At 36.6% G+C, this 23,996-nt stretch overlaps 1 protein-coding gene across 1 annotated transcript in view; it reads left to right on the forward strand.

Moving 5' to 3' along the window:
- The window catches only part of LOC140234139 (regulator of telomere elongation helicase 1-like), a 28,978-nt gene continuing 4,982 nt past the window's right edge, over positions 1 to 23,996 (forward strand). Inside the window, exons 1-27 of the mRNA XM_072314214.1 lie at positions 1 to 102; positions 831 to 1,044; positions 1,604 to 1,697; positions 2,505 to 2,586; positions 3,706 to 3,766; positions 4,622 to 4,697; positions 5,271 to 5,355; positions 6,185 to 6,250; positions 7,075 to 7,216; positions 8,166 to 8,204; positions 8,789 to 8,867; positions 9,404 to 9,501; positions 10,124 to 10,182; positions 10,708 to 10,870; positions 11,550 to 11,682; positions 14,451 to 14,605; positions 15,142 to 15,227; positions 15,691 to 15,768; positions 16,900 to 16,977; positions 18,122 to 18,259; positions 18,657 to 18,772; positions 19,722 to 19,845; positions 20,961 to 21,168; positions 21,639 to 21,742; positions 22,763 to 22,804; positions 23,582 to 23,650; positions 23,881 to 23,970. Of these exons, the coding sequence (XP_072170315.1) occupies positions 1 to 102; positions 831 to 1,044; positions 1,604 to 1,697; positions 2,505 to 2,586; positions 3,706 to 3,766; positions 4,622 to 4,697; positions 5,271 to 5,355; positions 6,185 to 6,250; positions 7,075 to 7,216; positions 8,166 to 8,204; positions 8,789 to 8,867; positions 9,404 to 9,501; positions 10,124 to 10,182; positions 10,708 to 10,870; positions 11,550 to 11,682; positions 14,451 to 14,605; positions 15,142 to 15,227; positions 15,691 to 15,768; positions 16,900 to 16,977; positions 18,122 to 18,259; positions 18,657 to 18,772; positions 19,722 to 19,845; positions 20,961 to 21,168; positions 21,639 to 21,742; positions 22,763 to 22,804; positions 23,582 to 23,650; positions 23,881 to 23,970 (2,781 nt within the window). The remainder of the gene's footprint in view (positions 103 to 830; positions 1,045 to 1,603; positions 1,698 to 2,504; positions 2,587 to 3,705; positions 3,767 to 4,621; positions 4,698 to 5,270; positions 5,356 to 6,184; positions 6,251 to 7,074; positions 7,217 to 8,165; positions 8,205 to 8,788; positions 8,868 to 9,403; positions 9,502 to 10,123; positions 10,183 to 10,707; positions 10,871 to 11,549; positions 11,683 to 14,450; positions 14,606 to 15,141; positions 15,228 to 15,690; positions 15,769 to 16,899; positions 16,978 to 18,121; positions 18,260 to 18,656; positions 18,773 to 19,721; positions 19,846 to 20,960; positions 21,169 to 21,638; positions 21,743 to 22,762; positions 22,805 to 23,581; positions 23,651 to 23,880; positions 23,971 to 23,996) is intronic.

Genomic DNA, 23,996 nt, shown 5'->3' on the forward strand with positions numbered 1-23,996 from the left:
ATGCCAAGCATCAAGTGTGCAGGAGTTCAGGTGGAATTCCCGTTTGAGCCATATGGCTGCCAGAAAGACTACATGGAGAAAGTAATTCAATGTCTGCAGACGGTGAGAAAGATGTTCAGAGTAGTAATTATACAGAAGAGCATTTACACAGAACAGTTTTATCTGCTTTGATAATTTCAATTACATAAATAGCTGTAGCAAGAAAAGAATGAAAAAAAAAAAACCCAGTCTATGTCACCTGTGTTTACATCATGCGAAGAATTTTAACTTTAACATTAATTCTAGCTCATGGTAAAATACTGTAGATGAGATTTCATATTGATTGATTGCTTGATTGATTGATTGATTGATTGATTGATTGATTGATTGATTGATTGATTGATTGATTGATTTTATTTTTGAATTTCTTTTTCATACATATATTTAATACAAGTCAATTAAACGAACTAATTGAATACAATATTGATTAAACCTAACAACAATTGAAGTGGATAAATGATTACAAGTGTAATTCACCCATTCGACATTATTCCCCCATTGGACATTATTCCATGATAGTGCAAAATGATAATGAGCAGTGTTATGTTATGCATATATGCAAGCATGGATGTACATATTTTCAGAAAGAGATTTGTGCAAAGTGAGATTTGGAGTTTGACATGAGACTGAGCCATTGTATGCATTTGTATGTGATGGTTCAGTGATACGCTCACCAGGCAAGTCAGTCATATCAGTTTTGTAAAGAATTCTTTCTTTGACATTTACAAGTATGTGTCTTGCATGTATTTTGAGTTGTTTAACAACTGAAAAGTGACTTCTCTTTTTAACAGGGTAAAAATGGAGTGTTAGAAAGCCCTACAGGGACTGGCAAGACTTTGTGCCTTCTTTGTTCTGCGTTGGCATGGCGCCACACGTACATAGCCCAGCAGGAGCTAGGCCGATGTCTGAAGGGGAGCAAGGGAGATGGAGCAGCGGCTTCCTACCAGGAGCAGCTGATGGGAGACCTCAAGGCAGGGGCAGGATGGGGAGAGACCAATGAGGAAGGTTAGATCAGGAGCAGAGGAAGACTAGATCTGGGCCCTGTTTCATAAAACTTGTCATCAGTGACAAGTTGTTATGGTTGTTATAAGCTACAGAAATCCTTGCATCTGATTGGCTAAGAGCAAATTTGTCATAGAAATGTGGCTGTTGTCACTGATTTTTTTTTTTCAATTTATTAATATTTTCGAGTGATCTGGCAGATATAGTGTAGAGGTGAGAAGCTTATTCTTTTCCTTGACTGCCACTAAAGTAAACATATAGGTGACTATTTTAGTTTAGGTTTAGGTTATGAAAAGTGATGCAGATCTATACAGCAGGGAAGATTTAATCTTAACTCTTTATGTGCCACATTTGCACGTCCGACTCAGTCGACGGCGTGCCAACTTGCAGTTGCCAAAGTAGTTTACTGTTCACTTTGGACTTCTATTGATAATCATGAATAGCTGTTACCCAAATTTGTAAGCTTTTATGACTGTAATTCAAATCAAGCACCAGGAAGTGTGCTGTGACTTTCCAGAAATGTGCATTTATTACTTTGCTATATATTTATTTTTCCTCCAAGGTTTATTCATTGACAGACCAAAGATAATCTATGCCTCCAGAACTCACTCCCAATTGTCACAAGCTGTGGACCAGCTGAAAGACACTATCTACAGGTACAGTGACTAACAGAATACTTAACATTGACCGTCATAGTGTGAGGTACAGTACATAGCTGCAGTATGTGAGGACACACTTGTATTGAAAGAATGTATAAATCTTTTTTTAAAAAAGACATCCGATTTTCCGTTATCTATGTTTCCTATTCTCAAAATATGATGTTATGAAATCAATAGCCACACCACCAATACCATTTCCATCATGCAAACAAGAAAACAATGTTTCATGTACAATCATGTCAAATGCTGCCTTATAGTCAAGTAAGAGTCAAATTGCCCCTTCATCTTTATTGAGGAAGAGGAGAATATCATGTCATTATAATGTCTAGAGATTCAGAACATTCCGTAATAAAGATAACCTTCCTATGTAGATAGAAACATACCTAAAGTTCAAAATTGGCTCTGTTAACCAAAACACATTAAAATAACCCGAGTAACCCGTGATATGAAAATACCCCTACTCAATGCCTTACTCCTGTAAAATGAACAATGTTCACATGCATTTTAATTTTACGAATTTTGCGAGAGCCGAGATTTGCGAATTTAAAATGCGTGATATGAAAGTTCATGTGTACACTATACGCATTGAATGTTAGAGGCAACTCGTGAAAGTTTCATGCTGCGAAAATATTGTGTTTTACAGTATGTCTTATCTTAGGAACGGACACATTATGAAATAATCTCAATTTGAATGTGACAGTTTGCAATAAGACTCTTTTGATTCATAATTGTGACTGATTGAATGAGGATGCATACTAATTAATCACAAAAAGTTGTGTATTTTTATAAAATGATGTGTCTCAGACCCAGAGTCTCTGTGTTAGGATCAAGAGAACAGATGTGCATACACCCTGAGGTTCTGAAAGCAGAAAGCAACTCAGCCAAGGTAGGATGACTCTTATTTCTTTGTACATGTGTACTCTGTGATGTTTTGCTCAACATATTTTTTCCTTAGCACTTTTCAACTGTTTGAAACACTGACTAATCATTTATTTGTGTTGGTGAAGGGCAATTTTTTGCTTACAATGTACAGTAGTTGCAATAAAAACAATTTGACCTAAGAATTATTAAATAATACATATCGTCGCTGGGGCGACAAGACCTTATATCTACAAAAGGTCAAATGTTCAGGAGAGCAACAAAAAAAAAAAGAAAAAAAAAAAGAAATGGCAGCCACAACACAATATAAAATGAGAGAGCCTTTCCTTTGACATGCTGTGGTGGCTTCATTTTTGGGGTAAGACAGCTTGGATTTGGACAGGGCATCTCTTAACTGATTATCTGACTATTAATCCAAAAAAGTCATTTTCACCAAAATTTCAGATACGAGATCTTGTTGCTCCAGCGATGAATGCAGTACTCACTGCTATAAGGGATTAGAACCATCACTGTCTATCGGGCAGAAGCTCGGTGGTCTACTGCCCCACTTCTCAACCAGTGGGCCACAATGTCAGCCAGAAACGAAATTTAAAACTTATTGTATACAATCTTACTAGGCCTAAAAAAAAAAGAAAAAAAAAAGTATATTTGTAGGATCCAAAGTGGACATCAGGTTGTAAAATGTTATGAAGGATGGGTCTAATTTATATGATGCCTGCCAAGGAATCAGGAGGTTATGGGTTAGAATCCCATACGAGTATGTATGTCCATGATTTTTGTTTTGTTTTGTTCTGGTTTGTTTTATTATTATTATTATCATTATTATTATTATTATTATTATTATTATTATTATTATTATTATTATTATTATTATTATTATTATTATTATTATTATTATTATCAGTAGTAGTAGTAGTAGTATCATCATCATCATCATTATCATCATCATCATACATTGTATGTCCTACATTTAAACCAAATTCTATCCATCAATCAATGGTATGCCTATCCAAAGATGTGGGTGTGTATTGGCTGGGTGTGTTTGACACAGCAAATAATCCCCCACCACCGAGGATATTTCTGATTTATGGCAGTAAATTTTCATGACTCTCTCATCTTTCTCTAGGTTCACATGTGTCGAGCTAAAGTGAATGCCAAGATGTGTCACTATCACAACAACCTTGACAGTAAGTGAATCATATCAACACATTCAGTCTAAGAAACCACTTTTTCCTGCTTTGATGCTTTGTCTTTTATCACAGTTTTATCATTCATAGCTTGTATTTCATAACAGAATTTATATGTCTTTTTTGTTTGAGCCCCGTCTAAGTCATGTATCCATGTAGCTGCAGAATTTTCGAAAGCTTGCAGATGGCTAGATTCATGATTAATCCTTCAACAAGTAACATATTTTTTGGAGATGGAAGAAAATCCTTTCAATCCCAAATAAGCATATATTTTTCCAGATTTTTCCTGATTTTGTGCAGTTATAATGTATTTATTTCAGTAGTTTAATTTATAATCTTTTTCCAAAATGGGATGCACAGTAAAATTCAGAGTTTTCAGTCAAATGAGGAAAACTTGATAATATCTATAGCAAAATTATCTCAGACCTTCATGGCTTACAAGGGAGATGGTCTTTCATCACCTGGGAGATTATTCACTGGTCATCTTGGTCCCCCAGCAATGCTTCAAGTATTTTAAACAGCATGCCTAATTTACAAGGCATGTTTGCATAATGCAGTGTGTGAAAGCACCGAGGTGAAAGCATTATGACAGGATAACAAAGAGAAGATAGAATAAGTCAGATTCATAAATTGGATTTTACAATCTTGAGCATTTATCCCAAATACACTGATGCCTTTTGCTTTTTGCTTTTTTTTTCTTTTTTTTTAATTTATTGTACTACTGAAGTGCAAATACAATGTATATTGTACTGCAGTACTCCTATGGGTTAACATTGTGTGGTCAGTATCAACAGTGTAGTAGTTACAGATACCCTTGAGCAAGATTTGACTGATTTTACTCTGACTGATTTGCAGGCAAGAAAGGAGAAAAGGCTTTCACCGATAGTATCCTGGATATCGAGGATCTTGTCAAACTTGGAAACAAACACAAGTAAGTACACATAATCATCGTAATGTCTTCCTCACTTAAATTGGCAACAGAGTAAATGAGTTGCATTTCCTACATTTTTGAGACTGTAAATATTGCTTCTGTGCAGCTATGAAAGGCATTACATGGAATCCCCATTTAAAACTTACGACACTTATTTCAGTGTTTACAATCTTCACTCAATACAAACCATTCCCTACTTGCTTTTTAAACATTGGTGATCCATTGATAGTTCAATGATATTCCCATAATCTCAATAAAAAAAAAAAAAACTATTTATTTATTTGGAAGGGAGGAAGACACTGCAATAATGCTCAGAAGGATTTTTACTTTTCTGCATTTAGCCATCCCTTTAGTTCTAAAGTGTTCAAATCAGTTTGGAATGATAGTATACATTGGTCATGTCACATGATGTATATTTTCTTACTGTTACTTGCCATTGTATCTATATTATAGAGTATGTCCATACTACATGGCTCAAGAGCTGAAATCAGTTTTGAATGGTAGTATACAATGGTCATGTCACATGATATACATTTCCTTATTGTTGATTGATACTGTATTGTATATTTATAGAGTATGTCCATACTACATGGCTCGGGAGCTGAAAACATCTTCAGACATCATATTTATGCCATACAACTATCTCTTGGACCCAAAGGTAAAAGCTCCATTCATGGATTATTTTAAACTTCTCATGAATTCTCCTATTTGATACATGAGTTCACTCATTTTGTATTCAATGTACCCAATTTCTCCAACAAATTGGTTTGTTTGTTTGTTTGTTTGTTTGTTTGTTTGTTTGTTTGTTTGTTTGTTTGTTTGTTTGTTTGTAGCAATGAAGTAGAAAAAATATGGATAATGATTTATGTGACATTTTATTTTTAAATTGCAAAAAAAAAAAAAATAGTAATGTTGATGATGGCAACTCTAATCACATCATCCTCCCTAGTACCAAGGGTATAGCTATCCAGTCTTGATGTACACTGCAGATAGTGATGTAGAAGAAATGATGTCCTTCATAACTCTTACTGCAATGCCATTGGGCTGAGGCTGAGATATTATACTTGATAGTGTACATTGTATATAGATATCCTACCAGAGCAAAAGTTTGATTAGATTAGATTTGTCGTATTTTGTCACCCTCGTACATTTGTAGAATTATCAAGATTGAGTACTACTCATTTTTCCCATAGGCATTCTGGAAAATATTCAGCAAAGTATATCTGCGTATTAGTTATAGTCATACTAGCTCAGTTATATTCCAATCTTTGAATTCCTTCACAAGGTGATATCTATGTTTGTTTCATATTTGTGTTCACTTTGGCATCTTTGAGATGCATATAAACATGCATAACTCTACAGAGTATCTCAAACGATACATCACATGTTGTGTTGAAATTCCAGTATGAGAAATTCGGAGGATTACTCTTATTGTTCATTTACACTTGACACATGCTTTCATGTCATTTTTTTCCTACTTTTCTCAGTCAAGACGAATCCATGGAATTGAGCTTCAGGGTAACATTGTCATCTTTGATGAGGCACATAATGTGGTATGTCTTCCTATTATTAAACAGAAATCTAGAATTTCTTGAACCCTTAACTTGTCTGGCATGCAGTCTTTGTTTCTGAGGTATTTTGAAGAACTAAAAATCTACACAAATCGGATTAGGCCCATCTTTATACAGCTCTATCTCTTTACACTGAGTAACCCATACATGAAACAGTGTGCACAAAGGTCACAGGAAAACTCTTACTTTGTCTAATTATGACAAGGATAGTGGTCTACTTATTCTCGATCCCTCTGCAAACGTTCATCAATATTTACCCAGTAATTTCTTTTTATTGTTGTCTTGTTGTTCAACTGGCAAATGGCCACTTTATGGCCTCTGGCACATTAAGGGAGAATCTGAAATCAGAGCCATTACATTTATACTGAAATGCAGTGTTCGGGTTTTTTTGTATCATTAATTTTTTTCCAAAGTTGACACCAAGTTGCAAATGAGAAATTGTTTGTAAAACTCTATTAATTTTGTGTAAAAGCGTGTGAATTGTTCATGTTCACACTCCTTATTAAGTGTTTGTACATTTAAAATAATTTATTCTTTTTAGTTTGCTTTCATAGGATATACAAATAGGGATACCACTTTGTGGAATAAATTTGCTTTGTAAATGTCTATGATGTTTCTCTTTCTTTTACATACTTGCACATTCTATTAAAGTATCTTTTATATATGCACTCTGTTTTAATTTCATGATGCAGTTGTTTTGTCCATTCAGATAAAATATGCAGTTATAGTTAGATGTTTGACCTTCATATTAAAATATTGTGATGGAATCTCATGTTGTGATGCTGAGCCCTACTCTTTTAATCCAGGAAAAAATGTGTGAGGAAAGTGCATCTTTTGACCTGACCTCATTTGACCTGGCATCATGTGTTGAGGAGACAGATCACCTGTTGAAGAGGACAGTGGAGGTGACGATGCTGAATGAACGTTACCATGGTGATGGAGGAGGAGGTGAGTTGATGGATTAGGGATGAGCTTGAGTTACATTCTTTGATCCTAATATGTAGATAAACCCATCCTTTTCTTATTAACTTTGTGTAGAAATTTGTACATTGTAACTTCAGGCTTTCAAGTGGCCCTACTTTTCCTACTTTTTCCTGCTTTTTTACTGCTGTCCCTACTTTTCCTACTTTTTTGCTCAAAATCCTACTTTTTCCTACTTTTTTGGTGAAAAACCCCGCAAAAAAAAAATGTGCAAGGCTACTTGCATAGTTGATATTCAGAAATGATGAGTAGACTCTAGTTGCAGAGTCTTACTGGTGGGGAGAGCCTCTTCAGCATGAAAGAGGGATAACACAAACCAATCAACCACAAGACTGCTGCCAGCCTCAGCTTTTGCTCCTGTGCAGATGTGATTGATCCCACTGATATTGCAGCCTAGGACTTGGAGCAGTGCTCATCGAGCTCTCATCATTGCTCAAAATTACCAGGCTCTCCAAAGGAGCAAAAGTGAGGCTGAGGCAGCAGGGTTGTGAGTACAAATTATGATTTACATGTAGCATCAAGAGTTCTGGTGAGTATCAACGAAAACTACTCCAAAAAGCCTGCACATGTCCTGATTTATTCCTACTTTTTTTTCTTTAATGCCCTACTTTTTCCCTCTCATGTCCTACTTTTTCCTACTTTTTTAGAGATTTTGTTCCTACTTTATTCCTACTTTTTTACATTATCCTGCTTGAAAGCCTGTAACTTAGTCTTATTTTGACATTGGCTGAAAATTCAAGGCACTCCCACTGATTGAGCCTTACATCATCAAACTAACAGGAAGAAATGAATATAACAGAAATTTCAGTTGCCTCAGGGTCATCCGTATAGATGTGAAATTGATGTACAAAAAGTACTTGCAGAAAATGTGGGGTTTTTTTTACTAAATGCTCATAACTTTTTATTGTTTCTGCAGAAGAGGAATTTGATGCTGCTGCACTCGCAACACTCAAGAGTAAGTTTGAACCTCCTTAATTTGTACCACACTAAGAGCCTGTAGATTATGTACTTGCTGTAAGTCTTATGCTTGTATTGTAATCATGTGACTAAAAGGGATAATATTGATATTGGTTGAACCCTTTCAATCAGTTAGCATATGTCTACCTCCTCACATGTTGCTTAGCTTTCCCTTTTCTTGTTACTCTTCATTTTATGGAAATATGTGCCAAATGGATTACAATCTGTGTGAGTGTAAGTACATCTCCTATGTATTGTGACTGTTATACCGCAGACAGGTGACAGAGTACCAGGGTAAGTCTAAAAATATCCACAGTACCTTCAATTCAATTAGTGCATTTTGACTACAGTTCTGCACATAAAAAAGGTTTATGCTAATATATTATATATGTGTACATATATTTTATACAGCACACAGGTAAGGCCAATCAAGCAAAATTGTATCTTCACAGATGAAGTTTTCTAAGATGTAGGATATGTAGCTCTTTCAGTAATAATCTGTAGATTATAATTTTCCTGAGTTTTGACCCTATGTCTTATGTTGTAAGTACATAATACTCATTACCATTTGAATATTTACAGAGCTGTTCCTTGACCTTGAAGAGCACATCAGTTCCTTCAATATACCCGAGGGAGGACAGGGTATCACTAAACCTGGCAGGTCAGTCATTACTTCTAAATGATGGCTTTTTGTGCTACCTATAGACAAGCCTCTCTTCACTATAATTAATTTCCTTTGTCTCCATGTGACAGCTATGTGAAGAGCAGCACATTCCTGTAGGAAGACAGTGAATGGAAGTCTCTTTCACAACATTGTTAGTTTGGAGTGGAGTTATTGGTTTAGATAGGCGCAATATATTTGTGGCTAATCAAGATATATTCTTTAGTCCTATAAAACAAGAATGAAAAGGACATATAAATGTGAAGCCAGGACACAGAGAGATTGTCTTTGTCTTCGTTGATGTTAAATACATATTACATTAGCATATTTCCATTTGTTCTAACAATTTGAAGCAATTACAATAAAACAAGTCTTTTGACAATGTCATTGGAATGAATGATGACAGAAAAAAAAAAGAGTCTAAATGAGTACATGCATACTACATTTTTTTCCTTGCCAGCGATGACACGAGAACTATTAATGCATAATCCTTCATGTCTTGATAAAACTATTTCTTAATGTTTTTCCATCAATAGTTTCATCTATGAGTTCTTCAGTAAGGTCAACATCAACAGTGAGACTAAGAATGAACTCATGCAGCTCTTGGAGAAAATGATAGCTCATTTGACCAACAGTGAGTAATATCACTACATTTCCAAAGTTATATTGTCATTGACATTTGTTAACTATGGTGAAAACCAAGTCCCAGACTTTAAAGTCAAAGAATATGATTGCCTGTTTAAATCGATTAACAATGCCTTCATTTAGAAAAAAAAAAATGCTCAGGAAACAATTTATTCTGCTGAAATCATTAATCTTAATATGGCTTGCTTTACTCTCACTGAAAGTATTTGTACTAGTATTATACTCTGGTATTGATTTGTCTAAAGCGATGGCTAGAAAGTTGGTTTGGAGAGAGAAAGTGTTTCTTTCATCAACTCAATATTTGGTTGTGCAGCGGTGTTTGGATCTTGTATGCAGCAGCAATCGATTCTTCTCCGCTGGTTTCCATTCTTATGTCTATTTAGAGTTTGATTTCAATTCGAGTTTGTTTGTTTGTTCGATTTTCCTTGAAGCATTTCACATATTCAGTTCAGAATTATTTTGTATTATAAAGCCTTGTATTTCATTTACTGTACATAATATGTCATAACTCACACTAAATGTACTTCCAAACTTATCCTTTATTCACTGACCAAGGTAATTATGCCTAACTCTGACAAGTGATCCATATTTGTCTTCTTTTTTCTCTCCAGGCTCCACTTTCTTCCATAACAAAGCAGCTGGTCTGCAGAAGTTCTACGACATTCTTACAGTGAGTAAAGAACAGTGTTCTCTATGAGACACAATGAGTTACTACAAATAAAAAATGTAAGATCACACTTTTCACTCATCTGTATTGTTTTCAGAGTATTTACCTTCACTATCAAATTCCAAACTCATAGCACTGTCATTGCATGTAACCCCGATAAAACATGTTTTGAAAAGATATCTTATGATACTGATTCTTTAGAGTGAATTTAGATTGTATTTTGCTTTTGCCAAAATCTGTATTTTGATACTACCTCTTCATATGTTGACATCATATAAAAATCTGATATTGTACACTCATTATGAAGTATGTTTTATATATCAAGTGTTTCCCCCCCCCCCCCCAACTTACCTGTGATTCTCATATGTTTGTGTTTTGAACAGATTGTGTTTAGTCGTGATGGTCCTGGAACTGTTACTAGTGATTCTCATATGTTTGTGTTTTTAACAGATTGTTTTTAGTCGTGATGGTCCTGGAACGAACCCAGGTCAAATCACTCTGATTCTCATATGTTTGTGTTTTTAACAGATTGTTTTTAGTCGTGATGGTCCTGGAACTAACCCAGGTCAAATCATGCCATCACAGATGACCAAATACTACAAGGTCCACATCAGGAATGCTGAATCCAAGCAGAAGAAAGGAGAAAGAATGGACTTATGGACGAGTGCAGCAAATAAGTCAAAGAAAAAAGGTATTAAAGTAGACTTTAGAACTATTTTTTCCTGTCCCTGTGGCATTATTGTGGATTTTGTTTGCAAGGTACCAAGCCATGTTGAGTAAAATGTCAAAGACAATTACAGTTAACATATTCCCCTAACAAACGGTGGTACACCAAAGTCAAACATTAGCACACCTGAACATATATGTAGCTTTTGCATACATTTAAACTGAAAATACTTGACTTAATTCCATAAAGGAAATAAAAACAAGATGCATGTGGATTCATATAGTGTCACAATGCTAAATAACGTAATAGACAAGGAATCATCAATTACCAGATGATCTCAGTTTTGTGGCTCATAGAGTGTGCTAGTGTGCTGACAAATGTGACGTCTGCACTCATTATAATCTGATGAAAATGCAGATCATCCACTTAATACTCAATTTTTGTTTCACTAGGCAGATGCAATGTTTAGTGATGCAAAATGTGTATTGAAAGTTAACAAGCAGGGCTTTATGGCAACAAATGATGAAAACAATAGAATACACCTTAATTCCTATTGAATTATGCATCAAACTTGGGTTCGAGTAGAAGACACGGAATAGCTGGAGCATATGTTAAGTGTGCTATGCTTTGCTACTATGTGGGCGATGTATTTAATTGAATGCACGAGATGGATGTTTTATCTACACATATCCCTGTCATACAGGCTTCATCTTGAGTTACTGGTGCTTTAGTCCAGGGTTCAGTATGCAGGAATTAGTGTCTCAAGGTGTACGCTGTATCATCCTGACATCAGGCACCCTAGCACCTCTCTCTTCATTCAAATCTGAGCTCAGCATGTAAGTCTTTTTCTCTCAGCTTCAGAGATAAATGTCTGCTTGATAAATTTCAACTTTATAGATTGTTTTCACCTGTTATCAAATGTCTTTAAATATGTTCAGCTGGTTGCTCATCATTTTAGTGACAGTAGGCCCTCATTATCTTAAAGATGGTCACAGTGTCTAAATTGAAGTATAGATGATCAGATTAAGGCTGTGAATAATGAATACGTATAAACATTTGATAAAGCTTATCCAAACTTGTACATGTATAAACTGTTATAAAATAATTCATCAGCATATTTTAGGGACAGAGATAAAAGTAAAAAAGACAAAAGAGACTGCATTTCTTGTAATAATGGAATTAAACAAACACATCTGAGGCTGTCATATTTTACTTCACGGGAAGCATTTGAACCAGCTGTCTTTGCTTTTCCTTTTTATGCCTCCGCCACGTAGTGGTGCCGGAGGCATTATGTTTTCGGGTTGTCCGTCCGTCCGTCCGTACGTCCGTACGTCCGTACGTACGTCCGTCCGCTTTCGTTTACGCGATAACTTGAGTAATATTTACTGGAATTTCACCAAACTTGGTCCAAGTATGAAGTATGATGGGGCAATGATTTGATTAGATTTTAGGTGAAATCGGCTAAAGGTCAAAGGTCAAAGGTCAAGGTCAAATCATGAAATTTATCCGTTTACGCGATAACTCAAGACTGTATAGAGCAAATTTCACCAAACTTTGTTGGAGGATGATGTATGATGGGACAATTACTTGATTAGTTTTTCAGTGAAATCGGACAGAGGTCAAAGGTCAAAGATCAAGGTCAAATCCTAAAATTTATCTGTTTACGTGATAACTCAAAACTGGATGAAGCAGCTTTCACCAAACTTGGTCCAAGGATGATGTATGATAGGACAATTAGTTGAGTTGATTTTAGTGACATTGACAAGAGGTCAAAGGTCAAAAGGTCAAGGTCAAATGCTAAAAATGTTGCTATTTCCCCCATATCTATGCAATGCCTGCAGTTATTTTCTTGAAACTTAGTATAGACATGTACTACTGCATAAAGATTCTCCAGAGAGAGTTTCATGTCATAAGGTCAAAGGTCAAAAGGTCAAAGGTTAGGTGAAAATGTTGCAATATCACTTTTCTCACAAATGGTTCAATGTATCTTCATTGAACTTGGTACATATGCATGTACTGACTGGCAGGGATTATCTAGGGAATTTAGGGGTCAAAGGTCAAGGTCAACTTCTCAAAATGTTACTATTTCCCTCATATACGCCTGTACTAGTACAGTACTCTCCGCGTAATCGGGTATCGCTTAAACGGGTACTCCGTTTAATTGGGTAGTAATGTCAAAATCAGTTCCAATGCATATTAAAATTACCTGATAATCGGGTTGCCTCTCCGCATAAATGGGTAAATAATTTGCTTCTTATCTAACTTCTACCCACATTTTATCGCAGATAAAAACTTTAAGAAATCATGAATGTCAATTTTTCCACGGCCAATCGCATTCTCTGCTTGATTTGCAAAGAAGACCGATCATTTGGGGAGTGATTAAACATGAAAACACAATGTCATGTACCAGTACCGACTTGCCACACGTAAACGAACATTACACATGTAGCTGGCACTCACAACTGCATAGACAGACAGGAGTTGAACACACTTGCGCTCCTCCCTTGCTCTGCAACAACATTCACAGTACGAGAAGTTTGCAACGAAAATCAGGCCATTCACCAGCTCCATAATTTTGCTTTTTCCCAGTCACTTCTCGAAAAGTTACTCGAGGTCCTACGTGACTAGTGCACGCAAAGAGACGAGTTCATTTCGGAAAACGCCTGCGTGTTAGCGAGGAGTCTATAGTCAAACGACAAAGTTTTCTGAAGACATATTTGTCCATAATATTGCTCGTGACTGAGCAAGTGTAAGGTATGTAAAATGTACATTGCAAGCACGTGTGTTCTCATACAATGCATGTGTACGTACATACACATTGTGTGTGTCAATTGTGAATGAGACGTGTTCTTCTGTTAATCGGGTACTCCGCTTAAACGGGTAAGAAACGCTCTGCCCGAGCCTACCCGATTATGCGGAGAGTACTGTATATGCAATGATTGCATTACTAGTTTTAACATTTAATATATGTACATGTATTACTTAATGGAGATTCTCTTGGAAATTTCCAGCCAGAAGGTCAAAGGTCAACGGTTAGGTTTAAATGAAAAAAATATATATATTTTGTACTGGTAATTACACTCTTTCTTTATATTTTGAAAATTATACTCAATGCATAAACTTATAATAAGGTCGGTCAGAAGTCAAGTAAAAATTTCCAATTCCCCAAATATGTGTACCTGCACTCTTTAATAGACAATTATAACAAACCCAGTTCGTGGAAAGTGAACATTCAAGATATTTCTGATAAACCTGTTATTTCGATATTTTGCCAGTTATGTAAAACTGTCATCACACATTGTGAAGACATTGAACTATACACCTATTGGGAGAATCATGCATTATGGCGGAGGCATCAGTCGCCGTAGCGACATTTCTAGTTTCTTTCTTTCTTTCTTTTTTTGTTTTTGTTTATTGCTTTCACTAAAGGAGGTGTTAGATATTAACAGATACCAACACTCCTGATACTTTGACTTATTGTGTTTGTTCATAATTTCAGAGATTTCCCTTGTTTTGATATTGACTCTTCTTTCTTAACTTATTGTGTTTGTTCATAATTTCAGAGTTTTCCCTTGTTTTGATATTGACTCTTCTTTCTTTTCAGAGACTTCCCCATCCAGCTTGAGAATCCTCATGTGATTGACAAACACCAGATGGTAGTGGGAGTCATCACCAAAGGTCCAGATGGCACTGTCCTCAACTCCTCCTACCAAACTCGCTTCAATCGTGACTATGTACTCTCACTGGGAAACACAATAGGTCAGTTGCAGATAACAATACAGGTTCACGAGAGGGAATGTAATGCTGATTAAAGTTACGTTGGCAGCATAAAACCAACAGCATAGATTCCTCCAAGTTCATGTGAAATAAAACTGTTTAGGCCTCTCACGTGTGGGAAAGTGAAAGTCTGTGATCAATATCATATTGCATAATCTCTTACAATCATTATCTTGTAGTGAAAAAGTACTTGAAGTCCACCATTATTTTGACATTTGTAATTGACAGTAAGCAACATCAATCATGAATGAACTAACTTGCTGTGCAAACTCAAAGGATGCTGGGAGTAGTATATCTGACATAATCTCCTAGTATTGTATTCCGAGTAAGCTTTGCTTGTATGTAGGTTTTGAAGTGACATCTTTACTCTCATGTTCTCTCCTGGTAAACTTTATTCACTTTAGGTTTTAAAGTGACCTCTATACATTGATATTGAAATGTTCCTTTTGTAGTCAACAATTTTGCTTGCTTGTTTGTTTTGAAGTACATTCCTTGTACCATCTTCCTTTCTCTCCCAGTCAACTTTGCCCGTATGGTGCCAAACGGTCTCCTGGTGTTCTTCCCATCCTATCCAGTCATGAACAATGCTATGCAGGTTTGGCAGGTAAGAAATTCTCTTCTCATTTTCAGCTCAACTCCTTCACCATTGGACTAGTCATTCATTGACAGTCATGTCCCTCACTTTGGTTTAATGTAATTTAAGAAATGATTTTGTTCATCAGATTTTGTCCTGACAGCATTCTTTGTCTTTCTATCTCTTACTCATATATCTACCTCTCTTCCTTTCTAAATGTCATTTTCTTTCACAAGAGTTTGCAATCATCTGATGACATTTTACACATTTTATCAACAACTTGCTAGTGTAGCAAAATGGATGAAGCTTTTCTCTTTCAGAAAGAAAGAGTTATTGAAATTCTTCCTTTGTTTCACTTTCCAGCTTATAATAACATTATTTTCACTGACTATTTACAAAAGGTTTCTGTTTCCATCTGATATAGTAACAATATATAGATGCTGTTAGGTTACTGTTAAAACTCTTTTGTGAAATTCTTGTCTTTTATTACAAGGATTCTGGTGTTAGCAACAGGATCGGTCAGTACAAGCAGATCTTTATTGAGCCTCGAGGGAAAGCGGACTTCAATGAGGTGAGTTATTAAACCGTGTTTTTCTTTTCTTGACTTTTTTATTCCTCCACCTGAGGGGGTGATGGAGGCATTATGTTTTCAGTCTGTCTGTCTGGCAGGTCTGGATGGAGGAATTTAACCCATACATATTCTTCAGAATGTATACTCATCAAATCTGGCAGGAATGAGTAGGATATGGTGTATGTAGTTCCCAAGGAGGTGTTAGGGTGGGGCCACTGAGGTCCAGAACACTGAATTTCAATCATCTCAACAGTGAAACAGGTAGCTGTATTGTGTTTGTATATCTTTGTAGACAAAGTTGTTCTTCCCTTCCCAGAACCTTTCAAACCATTCAAACCGTTCAGTTCTTTAAAATTATATATGACCCTTTCACTCTCCTCATGTCTACACAAGTCACTGAGACTAAGGGTCAGTGTAGAGATAATGTATCATACTGTGAGTCAAGTGTCCACACTTGTCCCTTTTTCCTTCACTAGATTTGTTAGAGCAGTTCACATGAAGATCAAGAAAATCAGCCTCTACAGGCTGGGTATAGCCTCAGCCAAGGCCTTCTCGCTGTAGTAATTGCTAACCAAATGAACTTCTTGTTGTCGTAATTGCTAGCACAGGGAACAGAGTCAGAGTAGCAAGCCAGAGCCAAGCCACTGGCTAAAAGACTGCCACCAATGTCATATTTGTTTTGAAGCTTACTGTATAAGCTGGTATTTTTGCGTACAAATGTTTTCATGAATGAGGAGGTCACAGGCATTTTCGCGAGATATTGTTTTTGCGAATTGTCATCGACATTATCATCAATGCACTACATGTATAACCTTAGTGCAAGGCGACATTTTCGGGTGTTGTTAAATTCGTGAACCATCTGTGCTTTGCAAAATTCAGCCCTTGCAAAAATAGCAGTTTATACAGTATCTGAGCAATAAACTGCCTGGAGCACTCATTCTTGTTTATGCTTCACAACCAAATGTGAGTTGATGAATTTGCTCCTTTACTGAAGGATGATGTACTCCTATCATAATGCACAACATAAGAGTATCGGTACAATAAGAAATGTCTATAGGCTCAATGTGCGTGTTTCAGAGATTTCCAGTCATTTATTTATTTTCTTGATGTTGGATGACCTTTGAACCTCAGACAATGGAGTCATTCTATGAAAGAGTCAAAGATCCAACACAGAATGGAGCTGCCTTCTTTGCAGTCTGTAGAGGGAAGGTGAGTTTTAGTATTATGTATGTTTATCTTTTATTTTCAATCCCTTTTTCATTGTGACCTTGAACAGTAAGTTTATCATCTCCACCTTCTTCTCATCAATGTGATTATCATTTCATCATTTTTATCTCCAACATTATTAACCCGTTGAGGACGAGTCCCGAATATACTCGAGCAGTTGTCTATGGGAAATGTGTGTCGTAGCAAATTCAGTCCGTCCTCAACGGGTTAGCATCTTCACCACCAACAATACAACTCTATGATATGCACATTTGCAGTATTACATGCACAGATGAAATAGATGAATCCTGTATGTTTGACTTTCTTTTTAGCAGATTTCAAAGCATGATTCTTTGTCAGACTTTTTCCAATTGGTCCCATGATTTCTCCTGTAAGTTGTTCTTCCATCTATACAGAGACTCCAACCCAAAGCACCTTCTGATCTGGAGATTCTCCTGCCTGAAACCCCTAGCAAACGGGAGACTCCAATTTGACTTGTACGAAGCGCGAAGTTCCTAGGGTTCTAGATGCTCTCTGGTGCTATCTAAAGGCTTATTTTTTCAATATACATTAGCAATAAGTAAGAAATCCTTTCCACCGGGAGACACAGAGCCAGGGCGGGAGAAATTAAATGTCAAGCAGGAGAACAGGAGATTTTACAAAAATGGGTTTTCAGTGGGAGATCTCCTGTCGAAAACAGGAGAGTTGGAGTCTCTGTCTATAGATAAGGACACTGTAAAAGAAATCAAGACTAACCTCTCCCAGCAAGATAATGATTGATCATTGAGGGCTTGTAATTCTCTCATTGACATTGTTCAAGAAACAGTTACTATACAAAAGGTGAACTCCTGTTCCTTTATATGTTTTAGTGTACAAAAACGTTTGTGATTGCTACAAACTGTACCGGAAATTCTTCCACTGTAAAGTTCGTGAAGAGTTGTAAGGGTAATGTTTTGTAAATGGAAATTCTTGGAATCAGTTATTATCATTATGAGTGCATTTGTTGTGTTCGCTTTAACAAACTTTCCATCACAATCATCAATTTGGTGTCCACTCTTGATGATGTGGGAATTTCCAGACAGCTAGTTTTAACACCTAAATGTCTGTGTGACAAATTGCATGATTTTTGTCCATTAACACCCACCAGGTGTCTGAGGGTCTAGACTTTGCTGATAATAATGGGCGTGCTGTGGTGATCACAGGGCTCCCATTCCCCCCTAGGATGGACCCTAGAGTCATGCTAAAGATGCAGTACTTGGATGAAGCCAGGAGGAGAAACCCTGAGGTATTGGGAAGGAAACAAAACTTACCATGTACAAATGTATTGATATTATTGTCAAACACAAATAACTTTATTAACATGAATTTCTAAAAGTGTGCCTTGTGGTATGATAATCCGTAAGTAATAAAGTGAAAGAATTTGAAATAATTTGCAAATGAAATATACGGTATTGATTTAAGCATCATAGAGGGGGTGAGAATGAGTAAGAGAACCATCCGATAGAATCATCAAAAAGATTGATTTCTAAGGGTACTGTGTGTGTATATATATATATATATATATATATATATATATATTCATTGTTATATCAGAGATATTGTTATGTTGTGATTTCATCGCTGATTTGTTCCCCTTGCATGTTACAGATATAAAGTATTGCTTTTGTACATTCCATTGCAAGGGTCTGAGTGGCCAGGTATGGTACCGACAGCAGGCCTCTAGAGCTGTCAACCAAGCCATAGGACGAGTCATCAGACATCGACAGGACTATGGTGCAATCCTTCTCTGTGATACCAGGTCAGCTTTCACTTCTTAGTCTTGGAGTTTGAAGACAGTTGCCTTGGATTAAAGGTGTCACCAAATGACATGAATATTAGATTCAATATTGGACAAGGAGTCATTTCCACTGGATTGCTGAGTATCATGTAAAATGGCATCTTATGAGTGACATCATGTAACCATGGCAACACTTTTATTATTTTTATGTACATAAATAATGCCAATAAACCTGTTGCTGGTATGAAGGAATTGACTTACGTTATCATTCAGAGTTTGTATATGATTGATGTCCCTACACTCGGGTCAATGAGTCTGGCTTCTGATTTCAATTCCTGGTCTTGAATAAAACAATTTGCACAGAAATCAGTCAAAATTATTGCAATTTCGACAAATTTTACCCAGAGGGAGATCATTCATATGTTTAAGCAACCAGGGACAATTTTAAACAAACCTGTCAGTCAGTATTTATGATCAAATACTTGTAGTTTATAATGCTTTATTGTGACAATAAGATGGTTGCAGTGTTCTTTGTTTGATATATGCCACGAAATCCTATTACATTTTGAACTAAAGCCATTGTCAAGATACATTTCCCTAACACTGTGTCTGAGCATATCCAGCTGAGAAACACACAAAATTCTGTTGGCATTAATCGAAACTTCCTCAAAAAAGTTGTTTGCTTTTTTGTGTGTAATGGATGTGATATTTATCCATTGGCATTAAAACACAACTACAACAAACAAATATTGCATGAAAAAAATTAATAAAAAACAATTTCAACAAACAAATATCGTATGAAAAAAAGCACATGAATGGTCAAGTTTTGAAGCAATGTTTGCATATTTTCAAGACTTATGAGTCCCCCCCCCCTCTTCTTATTTTTTGTTTCCTTTTGGAATGTGATTGCTTTAGACTATTTGTGTTTGCAGTATTTAAAGTCATATCAATGCATTTTGTGCTCCATCAGATTCACAAACTCAGACGCTCGTTCTCAGCTCCCCTCCTGGGTCCGCCCTCATCTAGCAATCTACGACAAGTTTGGCCAGGGTGTCAAAGACCTCATGAACTTTTTCAAAGTGGTGGAAAGAGTGGCAAGTATTTATAATTAACTATCCAGTACTATCAGTAGCAAGTGGTAGGTGCTCTTGGGATATGTATGTGTGGCACTTTCTGGTGTATGACTGACCTCACAACCACATTGTGTATTCAGTGTAGTCTGCAAAATACTGGATGGGAAATTTGTGTGATAGCAGGAATATATTTATGAACATTTTATTTGGCTCCAGACAAGTCATACAAACATATTAACATTCTTCGATTGTGAAGAATAACTTGACTGACTGAATAATCTGGAAGACTCAGAGCATGTCATCAGGGAACAAAATAATGCTAATAGTATAATAATACTATTATATAATAATACTGATAGTATAATAATACTAATAGTATGATAATACTATTATATAATAATACTGATAGTATAATAGTGTACCTGGTAATAATACTACTGATGATAATAGTAATGAACTAGGTTTTATGGCAAAATTGATTAATATCTGTTGCAGAACAACCCAGTTTACTAATTCAGAGGGTGTGATACAATGTTTTTTTGTTCATACAAGAGAATACTCTTTGCTACTGTAGTGAGGGGTACATACACACATATAGCCAGCTTGAATGAGAAAGTACAGGCTCATGTTGTTATTTTGACAAACTACATGTCAGTGTGTTGTGGTGGCAAAATGGTGTACTGATTTTTAGCTCACCAGAACCAAATAGCTCTTGTGAGCTATTGTGATTATATACTGTCTAGCAAACTGTTGTGTGTCATGCTGTTCACATTTTCATATTCTCAATTTGTTTTTTATACTATACTGTACATGTTTCTTACATGTTTATGTTGTTGCTACTCTGCAATTCAGCCTTTTGGCTGCCATGGCAGCATTTTTAATAAACCAGATTGAATGAATGAATGAATCTTTTTGAAATCTGGGGTATGAATTTTGACCAAATTTTGCAAGAATTATCAATGGAAATAGGGAATTACACTGGGGTATACCTTGTACAAATGGTAATGGTGCCCCCAGAGGGACCATACGGCACCACCCTAATACCCAAAATTAGGAGGAGGGTGCCCATTGGGCCTGCAGCAATAGTCACTAAAAATAATTTTCTTTTTGTTCTCCCTCTCTCTGTGATTGTAAAGATGCCAAAGCCCAGCTTGAAGCCGGTTCAGACGGGACCACAGCAGCCAGGACCATCACTGACATCTCAACAGGTGTCAAGCCACACCCGACAACAACCTGCCCCTGTCCTAACATCCTCCTCCTCCCAGAACACATCTTATCAACTCCATGCTACTAAAGCCAAACATGTTGATGCACATGTTCCCAGCCTCAAAAGGAGAGATAGAAGTAAGTTGATATTTGTTAGGGTGATTTCAATGATGTGTCTTACATATAAAATTATGCTGTAGAGTTAATGTGCAGTGTGCATAATACAAACAACATGATGACGCACCACATATTACTGTAAAAGTGGTAATTTTTGCGGTGTTGAAATTTTTGCGCATTTCGCGCAACCAGAAACAAGCGCAAAAATAAAAGCACGCGAATATTTTTGTTTGCCATATGTTCCTGTGCGTGATGTCTTGATTCCGCGGAATTAAAGACACATGAAACTCTTCTTACCCGGCCAAGCACGAAAAATTAGTTGCGCGAAAATATCCACTTCTACAGTATATAGCTGTGTATATGCACACAAAATGTAAAGAAAGCTTATTACATGAAAGCTCATATTTCCAGTGGAAAGTGTAATACTCTCTAAGGTGTGCAGTGGTAGAAGGTCTCATATGTCATGTTAAGTACCTTTTTCCTCTCCCAAGGTCACATGTCTGATGCCCAGCTGAGAGTGATGTATGAGGAGTCACGACCAGCCCCTCTCCCCAAGACACCTTTCAGTCTACTGGATGCCTTACACCAAGCTGAGGTATGCCACATTATATAACATGTAGATAATAGAAGACCCTCTCCCCGAGACACCTTTCAGTCTCCTAGATGCCTTACACCAAGCTGAGGTATGCCACCAGATAATAGAAGACAAGGCTTGTGTGTTATGTGTGCATGTATATACAAATGATGCACAGGATAGAGTGCGATAGTGGAGATGTAGCGTACTCGAGGGTATTTACAATTGTGAAACATGCACGAGGCGAAGCCGAGTGCATGTTGCACTACATTGTAAATACCCAAGAGTGAGCTGCATCTTCACTAACGCCACGAAATAATCCTGTGCCTCATTTGTTTTATAAAATGGGTCGAAAACTAACAGCATTTTCACGTACCTTTGTGGGTCAATACCAGTCAGCTACATGTAGCACTCGCTCAAGAGTCAAGATGTCCGAAGATGTTCATCCCAAACATTTACGCACGTCGCACTCGGAAATCCCGCACATATAAGTACTGTACGTATAAGAGTATACGTACGCCACATATGTCATGCACACAAGAAAGGCCGGCCGGCAGCCCGAACTAGAAGTTGTTTACAGGATTGACAGCGCGTAGAGTAGCGCGCGACGCACTTTAACAACTGATTGAGTGCGCACTGCTAGTGTAAACATTGTAACGTCAGGCCGTGCATGTTAGTGAGAAATTAATACACGCCCACGTGACTCATTTCAGCGCTTCCAATTGGCTACATTCTTGAACCCATTTTATAACAACATTTATTCAAGTCTCTGTACAGCAGCCATTCAAGAGAAACAAAAGGTGCTGATGTATGGTAGACATATTTCTTTGTGAACTTCTTATGCTACACATCAATGCATACAATGGCACTGCCTATAATCTGAGGGATATTTACACAAACACAAATGCAATACATAGATATTTGTTATTTATTATCATTCTTATGTTAGTGGAGTTTTTTTTTCAAGCTTATGTACAAATGAGTAGTAATTCTGCTGTAGTTTATGAAGCACTCTTTTAATTTCACCTACTTTAAATGCAGAAACCAAAGGAAGATGACAGCTTCTCAAGTCTAGCGAGCCTGGTAAGATTCACTTCTGTACAATTACTCCAAACATAGTAAGATTTATTTCTTTGTGATCACTCAAACCTCATTCATGAGATGTTTGTGAGGGAGAGTTATTCCATGCCTTGTAGTTCATTCTCTGATTTGTCATGGGCTGAAGTATCCCATTCCCTGACATCACCAAACTTGGTATTCTGTTTAGACTTCATCTTGAGATCATCCTCATGTAACCAATGAACTACAATTGGTATGAGGCTGGGTATGTATCTATTTTTGTACAATATGCCCACATGATTCATGTGTGTATGCCTGCTACATGTGTTTTAATGTGCTGCACCTGTTGATGTCTATGTACATGTATGCTGTATCTGCTCTTTCCAAACTGTTTCTTTTTAAGCAAAGACTGATGGTGTTGTGAAGCAGATGATTCTGAAATTGTGAGGATACTGCTTTCGATTTTCTTGTTCACTAAAATTAGAAATGAGAAGGGTATTGAAGATTTTTAGATTTAATGTTATACTTTGTTTCAAGGATGTAAGACCTAATCTTGGCATGAGGCATACATTTGAATGAAGTAACATCAAACTTTTCTAGTTTTGTCACTGCAAGTATTCACAAGTTAAGGCATACATGTAATATATAAAACTTGATCTATATGAAGTGACTCTCCCATGCGAGTGAACAGTTGTATACACTGTATTCCTATGAATGATGCAGATTGCACTCACATGCTTTGTGCATAAAATGTGTAGCAGAATAAATAGTAATGATTTCTCTTTTTTCCCTGCATTTTAGCCTAATGCCAGCCACAATCTTGCCTTGAAGAAACAGGAGGAGTCAAAGAAAAAGAAGAAAATCGTCATTGTAAGTTGTGTATGGAATATCATCACTGAAGTTGAAGTTGAAGATCCAAACTATTGTGTGTGTGTGTGTGTGTGTGTTTGTTTGGTGTTTTTTTTTTCTTTAATCATGCTAAAATCAATAGATTATGATTATCTGCAGTTTCTGTATTCAGGAGTATAAAAAAAGAAGCTTGTTTTAAGTATTTGGATTAAAACCAAGTGAGTGATTCCTCTTCTTCATCTTTCAATCAGAAACCAGTATCTACCAGCTCTTCCTCTGTGTCAACCAACAAGAGTCTACGCACAGCTTGTCTTGTGTCTGCAAAGGACTATGTGGCTGAGGTACGCTGATCATAATGATGATAATC

Source organism: Diadema setosum, chromosome 10, assembly GCF_964275005.1.
Source record: "Diadema setosum chromosome 10, eeDiaSeto1, whole genome shotgun sequence".
NCBI lineage: Eukaryota > Metazoa > Echinodermata > Echinoidea > Diadematoida > Diadematidae > Diadema > Diadema setosum.